General features: G+C 37.9%; 1 protein-coding gene across 2 annotated transcripts in view; it reads right to left on the bottom strand.

The window, feature by feature from the left end:
• Positions 1-15,615, bottom strand: part of LRR (Leucine-rich repeat) — a 94,801-nt gene that overhangs the window by 74,785 nt on the left and 4,401 nt on the right. For both annotated transcript variants that reach the window (XM_046609571.2, XM_046609570.2), the window contains exons 3-5: positions 15,358-15,408; positions 7,114-7,307; positions 6,421-6,598 (exon numbers count right to left, since the gene is read on the bottom strand). In XM_046609571.2, the coding sequence (XP_046465527.1) occupies positions 6,421-6,598; positions 7,114-7,307; positions 15,358-15,408 (423 nt within the window). The remainder of the gene's footprint in view (positions 1-6,420; positions 6,599-7,113; positions 7,308-15,357; positions 15,409-15,615) is intronic.

Consider the following 15,615-nt stretch of genomic DNA (forward strand, 5'->3'; position numbering starts at 1 on the left):
ACATCCCGCGCGCAGAGAACGCCACCGGCAATCGAAGCGATCAAACTAAAAATCGGAGCGCTCAGCGCGAGTGTTCATTCCAGAATTATCACCCAGCGCGACAGGTCGCTAAGCAGGACTCGGAGCAGCCGATACACCCAGTAACAACTTGATTACAGTTTATGTGTCCCATATTTTATAAAAATCTAAAACCACGTTTAGCACTCTGCGGAATTTTTCGGCATCTTGAAAACTCGGAATTCGGATATTGGTTTTAGCCAGTGGCTTACTTCAACCTGCCTAGTCAGTCAAAACCTTGATTAGAAGGCCATGGTTCACACAATATGCATTCATGTGTTTTTTTCTTAAAACGTGTGTCCGTCCGGAGCTGTATCTGCCAAACTACATGAACGATGGAGGTCCATCGGTGATTTTCGGATAGCGAATTATTTACTTCAATCTGCCTAGTCATCAGAACCTTGGTTAGAAATTCATGGTTCACACTATATTGTAAGATGTGAGGTTCTTTCGAAGCCGGTAGGTTGATGAAAAACTCTACGCTTTCTTTTGAATATCTATCGATGTATGTAACACTTTTGATTTTTCCTAGCATGGTTGGGAAGTTGGGATTGGGACGGGATAGGGTGGGTCTCTTCATCGCAGCGACCTCCACGTGGTGAGACCTGGGTCATTGATGGCAATGTATTTATTAGGGATGCGCGATTCTAGATCGATCCACTCAAGAATCGAACTTTTGGGTCGAGAAAATAGATCTTTTGTATTGATACTTTACTAATCGATTTTTTCTAGAATCGATTCCAAGTCTGCAAGGATCGGATTAGGTTCTTAAATCTTCAATTAAAAAAAGTTTTGAAAGTCTATTTTGGCATTCTGTATTTTATGGATAATATAGGTTTGAGAATACAAAAGAATCGACCAATTTCTAGCGCTGAATAAATCTAATATCACAACTAATAAAAAAAGCTTCCCACTTAGTCGGCTGGATTTGTGTAATATGTATATGAAAACTATTGCTGTGATAAACAAATATGACCCAAAGCAAACTATTGTTAAATATCAGAACTGTTGAATAAGTACTACATTTGTGTGACACGATTTTTAATCTCCAATATAGCTACAGGTTTTCAGTTAAACTAAAAAGTAAAAATAACCATCAATCTTCTGAAGATCAATCTTTTGTATCCGATTTTTTGGACGAATCGATTTTTCCAAAATCAATTCGAATCGATTCTGAGAATCGTTCGTTTGCTTGATATCGCCCATCCCTAGTATTTAGTCATGAATTAGCTAACTGCTGTTTCGGGTAATTTCTCTTGTAATATTTTTCACTTTACTGCAACGAGTTATGCAATAGATCTCTTGAAAACTCGAAGATTATTCAATGATTTCTGTAACTTATTATTATTCATCAACCACGCGAAACTCATACGGGCTTCCAGTTATATTCCTCGAACGTCAGAACGTTCAAGTGCAAGCGGCCTGGTCCCAATGGAGTGCAGAGTGGGGGGCCATAGCACGCGAGGGGCATAGACTTAAGTCCCGCCCACTCTTCCCCTTGGCCGCCTGGCTTGAGTCGCACGGGAAGCCAAAGTTCCCGCGCGAGCTCGGTAGGAAACGTCCTTAAAGGTGCATTTCGTTAAAAAAAAAAAATAAGAAAGTGAGAACAGCAGGGCTCATAAGAGGTCTGCTTCGTTAGAAAAAGTGACAAAAATAACTACAAATATTCGAAAGGTGACTATTTAGTGACAAAAAAGTGATTAAAAAGTGACGTGGTTTGGACAATTTACAGATCTAATTTCGGAGTACATGGCTCACACCAATTATACTGACAATGAGTGCCTGTCCACTAGCGTGGACAATCAAATTGGAATATTCTGAAAGGAACAGATATTCATGTTATTCTTGTTCGTCGTGTATTCTTGAAAAACCTATCGAAAAACGCAAAGATATAGTGCTTAGAAATAAAATCTTTCTATTTTCACAGCCAGGCTTCGAACCATCATAGGTAGAGTTGTTATATTTATCTTTTAAATTTTTTCTGTAATCTTTTCTATTTTTTATTAATGTCGGTGTTACGTCCGGCGAACCACCACCTCTCTCTATTTTTCCTGCTCGCTAACTCTCCCACAGTTCTTATATTAATATCATGATCTCTGTCCTGTCCTCTTAACTCTACCTAGCCTTACGCTACTCACTATCGCCCTTACTCATCTTATTCTATTCCCTTCCTTCAGCATCTTCGCACCTTTTCTACATCCATACGTTTCGTCTCTGGAGATACTCGTATTCTAACTCTCAACAACGTCAGATCTAGACTTCTTATATAGCTTTGTAGAACACACTTCGTTCTTACCCCTATCTCAACTTCCTCTCAATAAATAAATATAATTGGTATCTCAAACAAACCCAACGTCATTCAACCCTCTACCTAATTTCCGGTTGTCCTAGCACGTAAAAGTGAAGCCCAACCAGTTTATTCCTACCGCTCGGGAGTAAATCCCATTCACGAACGCGATATTGGTGGCAGCGGTGGGATTCGAACCCACGTCTCCAAAGAGACTCGTGGTACGCCGGACATAACATCTGGTTAGTTCAATGTGATATTTTTTGTACTCTAAATAAAAAGAGCCGTTTTTTAAACCACTGAGAAAGTATTTATACGGATTAGAGTATTAGGAATTAATTTTCCGTTCCAGGCTTTTCCAAGCAACTGATGAATCTTAAATATACTCTTCTTCGTCGATGGTGACAAATAGTTTACTACTTGAATTATTCAATAAAACAAACAAAAAAAACTAGATCATCGTGATATACTTCATAGTAGTTACTACTCACTGGATAGTGGGTAAAATCAAAATAATAAAATACTAGGGATGATGACTTGTTAGATTGGCACGTATTCTAAGGTTAGATTCGACGTTCATGGGTTATGTTATGTTTATTGAGATTAAATTAGTTTCGCGCTCGGCCGAATACGGCGCTGTATGTTTCTCTGTGTTGCCAACATAACTGTCTAGTGTAAAAAATTAGCCGTCTCAGATTCATTGTCCCCAAGTGTACATATTAATGTGGATTGATAAACAGCCACAAATATAGATTATTGAAGTGTAGATATCGTAAATATTGTATATGTTGTAGGCTAAAATATTTCCTAAATTGTGAACCCTGTAGACACTGTGAAAAGTAAAAATCATGTAAACGCTGGGAATATGATAGTAATGTGAATACAGTTGATATTTGTATCATACTTTTATGATTTTTGTGTATTTTCCTAACAATTCAATTGCTACATTATCAAGTTTAGTGATATGATTTCCATACAAATAAACGTCAAACTTAATTTTTAACGCCGGTTGTCAGTCATATCATGTCCATCATATCCATGCCAGCATTTTTTTTTTTTACCACAAACTTCAATTCAAATTGATCGGTACGTTGGGTGGTATGGGGAACTAATATACCATCCGACTCACTTGGGGCGCTAAAGAGCAAGCCACAAGCGACATACATTGGCGCCTTATGGCAGCTTCCACTTTGTCTCTATCATATCCTCTTTGGTTACACCGATCTGAAAAGTTTACAGAGACAGAAACGAGAGTGCGTGTCGATCACGCTATATTTGATCGATAAGGTGGTAGTGCGGAACACAATTCAATTTCATAAACAATCCGTCAACTTCGTCACATATGACGCGAATGAACGGATGGAAAGAAAATCACAGCGAGTTTTGAAAGGTTTTTAAATGTAAGAAATGATGATACATTGTTAAACATCACTGACATCAATTTTCATATACAATGCATGAATATTACGGCGCAAAAATTGCACCGAGTGATAAAAAAGCCTGTTTGACATTGGTTGATTCTATACGATCATTAGACGTAATATCGAATAACCGTATTCCTGCAATCAATCAAAATTTCGGTGATCAATATAATTTAACGCCAATGAGCGTAACTATAAATAAGGACGAAAATTATAGTATTTAATCAATTAAAACAAACAAGTCGAATAATTTTGAAATGGTTGTTTAACCAGAGCCTAATAGTACATTGTGCAACAAGGAGGTAAATGGGTTATTTCTACCGAGGGTCAAATGATTGTGCACAATTTCGACCTTCGGCACCCGAGATAAAGCCTAGTACAGAATCATCATACTCAAGTGATTGCCTTACCCCCCCCTGTTACACACCGTGCTTTTTGCAACAAATGCATGTACAGGCCCTTTTTCGTACACATAGGACAAAATAAAATAATTACGTTTCGTATTTGATTTCACTTATATAAATCAACTCTAGTCACTTAAACCTATGGAAACTTCCACATTACTTACATGGGGTCTCTGAGACCCCGACGTTTTTCAATCATTCTTCATTTTACTTACATAAACAACCCTGATTAAAGCACACTGACTTTAAAATTGCACCTTAAAGTAGGTTGTGCGGTCAACTGGACTCCATGTAAGTGACTAGGGTTAATCATAAGAATAGTGATTGATAAACAAAATCATTCAGTTATACTGTTTTGGTGATTCCTCCTGTCTAAGCAGGTAATCAAGTCTACGCTCGGAATGAGCAATTTCCCACCCACTTTAGGGTGAGGCATTCGTCGGAGAAGGTCAATTTTGACAGGAGAAAAACCCTAACGGAATTCCTCACTCATATATGTTCTCACGTCACGAAAATCCACACGTACCACTTTATATACGACAAAAAGGGCCTATTTCGTGCACGTGTTGAAAAAAAAATTCATTAGAAGGTACTACTATAAGTTTAAATATAAATAACAATTTTAAGAGGTTAGGTGTGAAATAAATTATACATCTCGGCTCTCCATTCACTGATTGCATTGAAATGGAGCTTAAATAAAAACTCTTCAAACCCAAATCCTGCATAAAATTCTCGAATGTGACCAGTAAATTGTGAAAGGGGAGAAATGTGATAATATTCTCGGCGTACAGGTCGTAGACTTGCCATCGCGGTGAGGAGAATGAGTCGGCTCGCGCGGAAACTTAAAATTTGCTTTCAATGTACTTGGCGTGAAATTCGACTGATTGTGAGTCTTTTGACATAGGGGTGACTCAACGATACAGATTATTGTATCGACACAGAATTTACTTCTTATAAATTACCTATATTATTAGTCAGTTTTCGGCATTCCTGTTATACACTGATATTAGTTAGACTGGAACCGTGGTTGTCAGTTTCTTGATGGATACTGAAAACATTGTGTAACCATGTTGTAATAAAGAGAATCGACCTAATGGAAGTTGGTGTGTCAGGAAAATTGAATGGTAAGCCATCGTCAATTATGTCACCATAAAACACTCTCTAATTGCTAATACTGCCGACTATCACTGCATCCACTTCATATCCCAGTTCTAACGGAAAATGACCCAGGGCTGAGTCTCTTTGGTAGGATATGTTAAGATAAAGTAGAAAACTGTTTTTCATATCTAACTTTAACAGCTGTCGCAACAGACGCCGGAGCGGCGCGCGCAACGGATCCGAAGTTTGCTCGGAAATCCTCGGTGGCCCGACTAAATGTGTAGTGACCAAGAGGCAGTTGAAATAAATACCTCGTGTTATAATCATGTGCCACGCTGATTGTTGTTTCTTTTCATTTTGAATAAATTGCTGACTGTGAGATGAAATGATAAGTTATTTTCAATCTCAAACCCTATTCACAACCGAAAAAAGTCTGCATCAACTGGATATAGTTACTCAATATCGGCACCTTCTCCATTTATCCACTATACATGGTGTCAATAAAGTAACGGGACGGCTGAATATTTCCGGAAATATAAAAAAAAAATATTCAGCCGTCCCGTTACTTTATTGACGTCCTGTATAACGGACTCGGAATAGTATAATCTTCACACGCTTGTCATACCGTGACATTACGTAAATGCGCACCACAAGGATCCTTAATTATAGGCAACTGGAGGTACGATTCCACTCTGAGCAGTTCCGAGTTTCGCCACGGTGACATCAGCCGCGCGCTAGCGGCTTCAATCCAAAAATCTGAAACTCATCGCTCTGCTCAGAGTATGTGTACTCTGAATTGCTCATAATTAGGGGTCGTTACTCTGCGTATTCACGAAATTTCATGGTATATATCACAATCATGACGTTACGAGAAGGGTGCGCATTCAAACGATGTTTTAGCTTTTCAGAGATTTTCGTACTTTGGTGCACAAGATAACACATCATCCAAATATCAGCCAAATCAAAATTTCGGCACCTGATGGTTTTGCTCAACTATAATAAATGACCGAATCACTGAATCCCCCATTAATTCTATAAATTATACTCGATATGCGACTATATCGGAATCAAATTATTAACAAAGGGAATGGATTAGTAATTAACATAGTCTTAATTCAAATAATTCGATTAAGGATATCAAGATTTCCCTTACCCACGCCACTTCGTCTCTGTACGGAACCCCATGTAAATCGCACATACAGGCATACTGTGTAGAAAATCCGCCACAAGGTCCTGTATGCCTCGTAGCTTCCGTGCTTCTGGCTAACTCGCTACCTCTGATACTTTGGAGTCTGCTAGTCGGTATGACATCTATTTTTCGTATGATGTAGCTGAAAAATTCCAAACCCATCGATTTATTCTACAGGCGTCAGCACAAAAATACTTCATGTTCATGTCTGTGACATGTTAATTAATACACCAGATCATTAGGCTATCATCACCGGTAACATCTAGGCTTTTTTAATTCCATTTTGTTATTCGAATAACTCGAACTCTCTAGCCGGTTGAGTTAATAATCTATCTTGATCAGTTCTGGGTAAAGGACCGCGTGAATTGAGATCAAAGTTCTCAAAATCCATTATTTTGATCTCAGAATATCGTTGGACGAAAAATTGATCACACGTCCGATCGTTCATCTAAAAATGGTCGGAAGTGATTCTCTAGATCTCAAAATCTGAAAATCTAGTGTGAAAACTCGATTTTTTATTTTCAGGGTTATTATAATATCTCCCTTATTATTTTCTTCCTTTGAAAATAGAGGAGGCGGAGTTGAAAAACAGATAGATATGGATTCGAGGAAAAATCGAAATAAACGAGTTAGTATCATTAAATGAACATGACTTACTTCAGAGGTACCGTTGGAAAAATATTACGGATTGCAGTGTGCAATGCTTCTATCATAGCGTCTACTTCTGCTGTATCGATTCCGCCACCCATAGTTGTGAAGCTGTAAATTCTGTCTCCCACAGTTAAACTCAACTGGTTTCCTCTTTTGGACTCCACGGCCGTGATCTCTAAATAGTGAAAATGGCAGTCGATCTGTATAAAAAATATAGTACTGTTAGTGAATATGGTCATAGTAATGACACAGTTTCAACTTTAGTATCAATCATAATCGAACCATTAGGAACGTAATTAATAAATTTGAATTTTCTCAATGGCAACCGGGCATTACAATTTCGTTCCTGAGTTGGCACTCTGGAAAACCACGTAGCGCGGCAAGACGATCCAACCTCAATGAGGTTACCGCGCTACGCGGCTTTCCAGAGTGCCAAATCACAAACGAAATTGTAACGCCTGGTTGCCTATCTGTAGGCGGCGAGGTGGCGTGTTTCCACGTTTAGGCCCGCACTGTGGGAAATTTTCACGAAAATGTAGCCATAAATCGAAAAACGAAGGTTGAAATTCAAGTATATTAGCCCAAGGGATCGGTTGAGAACAAGTTTCTGCTCAAGGTCCTGGCTGTCCCGATCTTTTATTCCTCACAGTCCCTCAGATATGTCAGTTCAAAGTTGACCGTCGTCGGTTACAGTTGCGTGCGTCAAAGTCGCTCTCTTATTGAAGCTAACTTTGAACACTTACAACTCAACAGTGTAAAGTGATAATGAATTTTAACAAAATGGATACTCTTCCTCAAGGTATGTAGAAAATTTTGCCTATTTTACAATTGAAAGATAATATTTGTTGTCTGTGTTTACGTAATCTAACGATAATCCGAAATAGTGCCTCCGTTCGGAAATAAATATTGACTTTGCGTAGACTTTTAATACGGAGCGCGGCGAAACCGGGCCGTTGTTCTTTTTTTAAATTGTAGCTTAGAATGTCAGCTTTTGATTGGTGTATCGTAGAGAGTGCGCAAAGGTGCGACGCACGTTCCAGAGCATTTTTTGTAAGCGTATGCGTGTTCCGAGAAGCCCCCGCGCTGGCTCGCTGCATGCCAAATCGACATTCTACTGAATTATAACCAAATGCACAAAGGGGTCACGTATGTCTAATCCTAATTCGGATCACTGTGCCACTCATAATTGATACCGAATTCAATTCTTTCTTTTTAGGTTCTAGAACTTCCCTTATCAGATTCAAACGGAGGGAGATCATTTTAAGTATGCAAAAGCGCTGGGCCACGGATTTCCAGAAGCAGGTAGAACATTTGGAACACGAGTTATCCGAAAAAGTAAATGTGCTATTCTAATTCATCAAGGTACCAAGCGACATTTGTGGAGGTTATTCTCCGCCATACGCACAAAATGGCAAGAGTGAGGAAGGAAAATGACACATTTTTTTTGATAAGATCAGCAATGACTAGTGATGGATGTAGCTTTTCCTACTGATTCAAAACCAAAGAAGCCAGCACACGTGACCGTCCCTCACTGGACTTTGCTGCATCAAGTGAGTGACCGAAACGACGAAAAACGAAAGAACTTGGTGAAAGTTATACCGCAGATGAGTTGTACTACGCAGCACAAATGAATCTCCGCTCTTCCGGAAACTCAGATTCGTTGAAAATGATCAAAGACGTTATAACACCGGCACCTGCACCCACATTATCAAAGACAGAACATACTCCACTATCAATACATGAAGGTCTTTCCGTTACATCGAAGCGAAACTCACCAAACGTCGGTAGAATATTATATGAAATTCGATGAAGGATCATAACTGTCACTTACATTGAAGTTACGAAGCAATTAGAGAGGCCAAATATTCAACTGGGTTCAGATTGCCGTAATTTTTTTAATTTGCAGCAATAAAGACTTTGTTTACCATATTACGAGATTATAATAATTTTTCCCAAAATTTCTGAACCTATTTTCGATATTTTGAGTCCTGTTTTAACAAACTTTTGTTTATATAAATATTAATATCAGATTCGTAATCAGCGACCCCGAAAACATTAGAAGAGTATATTTTCAATCGAAATTCTAATTTTAATCAGCGACCACGATAACGTGTAGACAATAAATGTTCACTCGAAATTCTTTCGAAGTTCTTATGTTAACGTACCATATCGGAGCCGCCATTTTTTGATATTAGATTCGTAATTAGCGACCCAAAAAACGTTGGTATACCAAAATTGGCAAAATTATAGGAATATTCCGATTTATGGCCACGTTTTCGTTAAAATTCCCTACTGTGGCTCGGTACAAATACGAGTTCTGTAATCGCACGACTAGTAGTGTGAACGTAGCATGAGCCAACGTGAGTGATGTAATTACATGAGTCAGAAATCGTTATCCACACGTGGACATATGTATAATTTATTTCCAAACTTGAGAAAAACATGTATTAATCTCCCATCTCACATTCACAACATCATTCACATAAAACTATTCTAACCTGCAATGTGTGCTAATATTCAATCAACAGGGTGTGACTTTTTGTGACGAATGCGGAAAGCTTTCATTCATCGGATGAAGATTGCTATAAATACCTGTTGCCTGTGACTCCACCATCTTTCTAATAAAAATGAATTTTCCGTGATATTTCTACGTTAAATATTTCCCTCCAACAACTTTTCTAAATATATCAGGATGTATGACTAACAATAAGGTCAATCAAGTTAAATTTAGTTAAAACATTACAATGCCTTATGAGTAAGAAAAACCTGTTCAAGTCAACGAATTTCACCAAAAAAGCGATGAGTTATCAATATTTCCAGAACAATTACATTATTGTATCATTTTTCGAACGCTTATACGATTGCGGCATTGAAAAACAGAAATATTGTATATCAAACTGAACTTTCTCTTACGTATTTGAATTTCCAGGTGTGATTTCATTTTTAAAAAAGTAGATTATGCACCACGGCTAGGCTACTAAGTAGATCGTTTGACGCCAAGTTTAGAATATGAGTCGTAAGCGACCGCATGGATGAGTAAATATGCGAGGCTATAAAAACTTTACCTTCATGATGCACAACCTGTTAATAAATTTTTTTTCGTCGCGGAAGACAAAAAAAACCGTACTTTTTAGTAATAGAACGTAAAAAACGTTCCATAAAACTTTGCGGATTGTAAAAAAGGTAAAACTGTTTGACGCGTATCTTTTCATGTACTGTAACGTGGCATATTTAATGCACGTTACCAACGACTTCCTGAACTCTAGGCGGAACCCAAAAGTAGGGATTTGGCGATAATAATCGTCAATAACTTCGAAAAAAGCGCCAGGACAAGGGTTACGCATCCGAAACTCTGAGAGGGGACACATTACAAACTAGTAAATAGAGTATGTCAGTATTTTTGCATATTTTTGTTCTGAAGTACATGCGGCACCAAGCATGGAATCGATGGCGAATTCGACGGCGTCTTGTGACCACGGTAGCGGAGAATTGCAACGAAGGAACGACGAGAGAGAGGCTACACCGCGAGTGGAAGGCCTTACATGAGGCTACGAATGGACCGCCAACGAAGAGCTCTTCCGCAAGGGAAACCGAGGCGGTCAAGATTCCCGTTGTTGGCCAGCGAGCCGTAGTCTCCCTGACCTTCATTAAGCTGGCACTGCCACAATGGAAAATCGAAAAACTAACTATACTACAATTTTAGGCTCAATTTAGCCTAATTAAATGCCACAATGCCGAATTTCATATTCTTCAAAAAATAGCAAAAAACGGTGGTGGTGCTAAGTTAACGTTAAGCTAGCACCACCATACCGAAAACTAATGAAGGGGAACCAATTTCGAAAAAACGATGATAGAGGAATTTGAAGCTCATTTGAGGCTTTTCATACGCACTAGTCTTGAAATTCAAGCTTTCGAAAATACCGAAGAAAATAGTATAGATGTTACAGTACCGTTAAGCCACCATGACCACACCGAAAACTAGGGAAGGGGAAAAAATTTCGAAAAAGCAATCACGCAACAATTTCAGGCTCATTTGAGGCTCAACATATACAGTAGTCCCAAATTTGTGGCTTTTGAAAAAACCGAGAAAATCTGTGGTAGTACTGGGGTAACGTTAACCTAGTACTACCACACCTAAAACTAGAAAAGAGGAAACAATCCCTAGAAAATGAGTACGCAGGAATGTCAGGCTCATTTAAGGTTCGCGAAATGCTACCGTAAGGAAGTTTCATGCTTGAAAATACTTTTTGAAAAAACGGTACTAATACCGGCGTTGTGCCAGCTGATATTGAGTATCATAACTATACCAAAAACTAGGGGGAAAAGAAGAGTTTCGAAAAAGTGATTATGTGAGAATTTCAGGCTCATTTAGGGCTGATTATAAACCACAGTCGCGAATTTTACGCTCTCGAGAAAATTGCAACTCGGCACTGGATTAGCGTTAAATCAACCCCACTACACTAAAAAAAAAAATCACAGAAAAGAATTTCAAAAGTGATTGGGTGAGAATTTTAGGCTCATTTAGGGTATACGATATTGGGCTAGGAGGCTTCCTCACACTGAAGGGCAATCAATATTCCTAACGAAAAGATATACTTGAGAAATTTGTTTGGACTGAAATAATTATTAGCTTCAAATGACCTAAATATTTGGGTAATACGGGGAATCCAATGGTCGACTCGACTGAATCATTTGGTTCTACCTGAGTCGCGGTGGCACGTGGGCAAAAGCCCAGCCTACCAAGCGGTGGAGCCAGTGTTCAAGCCGCTTCTGGTACCACAAAAATTTTTCTAAGCAAAAATACTTGTGTACCTCATCCGCAACTCTGGTGGTTCGGGAGCCACCTTAAAACTATAGGGCCAGTTTGGATGCAAAACAGGGGAAGGAAAGAGAAAGGGAGAAGGGGGAAAGTGAGAAGGAATAGAAAAGGAGAAAAGGAAATTGGAAGAGAAAGAAGAGGACAAAGAAGGAGGAGACGAGAAACATATTCCAATTATAGGGAACAAAGGAAACGAAAAAAAACCCTTCAGGGGAAAAGCCCGGGAAAGACCAAACTAACCAACATTACACTTGACTGTACCTTTTGGTCTGGTTTCGCGATAATTTTAAGCAGCCGAATATTCAATAGATTCAATGAAATCACCGTATCCAATCAACCAAAATATTTGTGGGAAGTATTTTCAAACTTGGATTTTCCTTGTTACATTAGCCATAGACCATTATTTTGCAGAAATCAGGAGCCAAGACATCGTTTGATGTTCAAAACCTAGTTTCGGCACACTTCTCCGTAGTTTAACTTCAACTCGTCGGGTGTCTCACGACAAGGCCTGTAGAATTTTATTAAAATTCATGATCAATCTTTCAAGTCTTCTGAGTACAGTGCCGTTCGAATTTCGACGTCGCGTAGCGGAGCTCATCGCTTGAGTCCTGGCACCAGATAGGAACTATTGCAAAAGTTATCTTGCATTGGAGTCAAGTCGGTGTGTTGTTTTGCGAATTGTGAATTATTTTGCAGTTTCTCGTCACGAGGGAATGCCAATGTCTGAATACGGTGTGGGAGAGTTTTTGGTGTGGCTTCGTCGCGGTAAGCGCTATTAATTACCTGCGAACCAATTTTGAGAACGATTTAGATCGGCGCACCGATTAGCGCTCATTTTGTAATTGTGTTACCAAGATACTCGAAATTCGTTTACCATTTTCCTTGTTTGTTGGCCGCAGCTTGAGTTTTCGCGATAACTCATTTCTATCGAACCTGAATATCTCCAGCTTTAACGGATCGCTTAGCTATATTATAAATCCATCGAACGTCAAAGTTTAATATTTTGTGTCGAGGACCTAAAACGGTAGTTAAACTGTTTAAAAATTGCTTTAAATTACATGAGTATGATTAGCCAAGTCTTTATGCTCATCGTTACTGATTATGATATAGCAGATAAAATTTTCAATTTCACAAGAATAACTTTTTCGAAACTGGTCAGATCCTAACTGCACGATTCGTATTCTTCGGTTTTGGAGTTACTGATTTCGTTTTCAAATTTTTAATTTCAGAATTAAATATTGTAGACTGAAAACAACGGACAAACTATTTTCAAATTAATTCGAACTTAGACTAAGAAAGAAAAGTTATCAAACCAAACAGATAATATTTGTGTCTTTCATTTGATTAAATAAAACGATTTATCGATTAAAGTAACCATACATCAGTTGGATTTTCAGTTATACTTGAAATACGTACCTACCCCCAACCACCTTACACAACAAATATTTGGTTTAGTCGTAGCCTACGTCACAGAACGGGAGGTCAGGGTTTAACAAAATTGCCAATTGTGAAACACAATATTGAGTTCGTCTCGACGAGCAAAACCGATAAAAAGCAACAAAAAAAAAAGAACAGAAAAAAACTGTTAGGTCAGATGTCTCAAGAAAGCATATAATTGGTAACCACTTGGGAGTTAACTTCAAATATCGTCGTCGAACAAAAGGTCCACTTTCAGTATGTTACAGTATATATCCTCCCGGTCAAAACTTTTCATGGACAAAAGTCCCTAAAAGCAGTAGTTTCCGAAATACTGGCTTCAGAAGAAAGGTGTCCAGAAATTCGAAAATTGAGAATGGCGGATCCAATATGGCGGATAAACAAAAACAACAAGCAAAATTTTGGAAAAGTTCTGTAGTTATTTTGCGTATATTAAATTTTTATCAAAATAAGCATTCGGATTTTCATAGTAGATTAGCTGAAAATGCTTTTTTTCGTGGAAAAGTACGAATTTTGACCATTTGTTTACATGTGCTATTTTTGCAATAAATAAATAAATTTTATATTTTTTTAGACTTAGAAACATTTCAGGGGCCATGTAGAACCAAAAAACTGGACGGTTCTTACCAAAAACGTAATTTGATAGATAAAAAGCTGCAAACAAAAAATTTGGGAGGCTGGGCACAGCGTACCAGCGTGAATTACAGGGTTAAGGGGAGAGGGCTCTATAAATTTTTCAAAAAATCAATTTTTTTTTTCTCAAATCGATAGCCCAACATTCTAAGAATATCATCCGAAACTTTTGAAGCGAAAATCGGAATTCCGTAGAAGCTGCGGCATGTGGACATTAAGTACTCCGCGTACAGATCAGGTGCAACGGCGCCAATTATGGGAATCGATCCCCGCTCGTCCCTATCGAACCTAATTTGTATAACAACAAGCAGATAGTTGTACTCTTACACTAGTACTTTTATGTCACTGTATATGTGTACATGATTTATTTTATGGTTCTAAAATAGCAGAATAGCCAAACACAGCAGTAAAATACCTAGAACTTCTGATGACTCTAAAGGTGTCATTGCCACTTGAGCACAACCCATTTTGGTGAAATCAATGCCAATGCTAGGTTGAAAAAAGTTGGCATCGCAACAAGTAAAGAAAGAAAATAAAAATAACATAAAACTTGTATGTTTAGTTGCTATATAGTTGCTTCAATTGCATGACAGGAATTTTGGCAATAAATTAGCAACAAAAAAAAACACTATTCTCTATAAAGATTTTGATCGATTATGCTCAAGTGGCCATGACACCTGTAGAGATATTCTTAATTTTTCTTTACTTGAAACTCAACTCGTTTTTCTCAGAACTATATTCTCGATATGGCGGCAGCGATAAAAAAAATACTATACAAACGATTTACTTCAACCAAGGTTTTTTAGATGCATAGTTCCAAACCCTCGTCGATAAATCAAAATGTCTAGTAACAAAATAAAAAGAACAATTTTTTTTTTTTGAGGTTTAATGACAGGGTCATATCATATAAAATACAATTTTTCCTTGCAATTTTCTAACAGACAAAGAATTTAAGGACTACAACTACCGCAGTACCTCATGTCCGGAAAAAATCATGCAGCAACAATTCTCTCCAGGATATTTGAAAACAAATTTTTTCAAGTAAGCAAAATTTTTTCCACATCTTAAACGTTCGATAAAGTATCCTAGATATTATCATACAAATTTAACCTCATTTTCGATCATCTATATGGCCCGCCCTCTTTAAAGCATCGTTATCGATAAAAATGATATGTAGAGAGATTATCGATATTATATCTGAAAACCTATGCAAGCGATCAATGGATCGGCAATTTGGACGATCATAATGAATGACTGCAGTGTTATTTCTGGTGAAAGAAAATACTGACAAATCATGACACATAAAATAAATACACCTTAGAGGCTTTCACGTAAAAAATCATTAGTTGCTAACAACTTACCCGCGTTGGCACTTTGGCTGTTAATAAAAATAGGCGGCATGGTGAAAATACCTGTTAAAAAAAAACAGAGAAAGGCCATGATTAATAAATATGAATTTATCAATACTATAGCTGAAATGAGATCTTGTAAGACTTGCTAAGAGGTACATAATGTGAAGAATCGGAGTGCAGATAGGCTCAACTACAGCTATTTTTCCTTCTTCCTTTACTTTGATATTTAATCTTTAAAATCACACTGTTCGGTGTCGCCCATACGTA

The sequence above is a fragment of the Neodiprion pinetum genome, chromosome 2, assembly GCF_021155775.2.
Source record: "Neodiprion pinetum isolate iyNeoPine1 chromosome 2, iyNeoPine1.2, whole genome shotgun sequence".
NCBI lineage: Eukaryota > Metazoa > Arthropoda > Insecta > Hymenoptera > Diprionidae > Neodiprion > Neodiprion pinetum.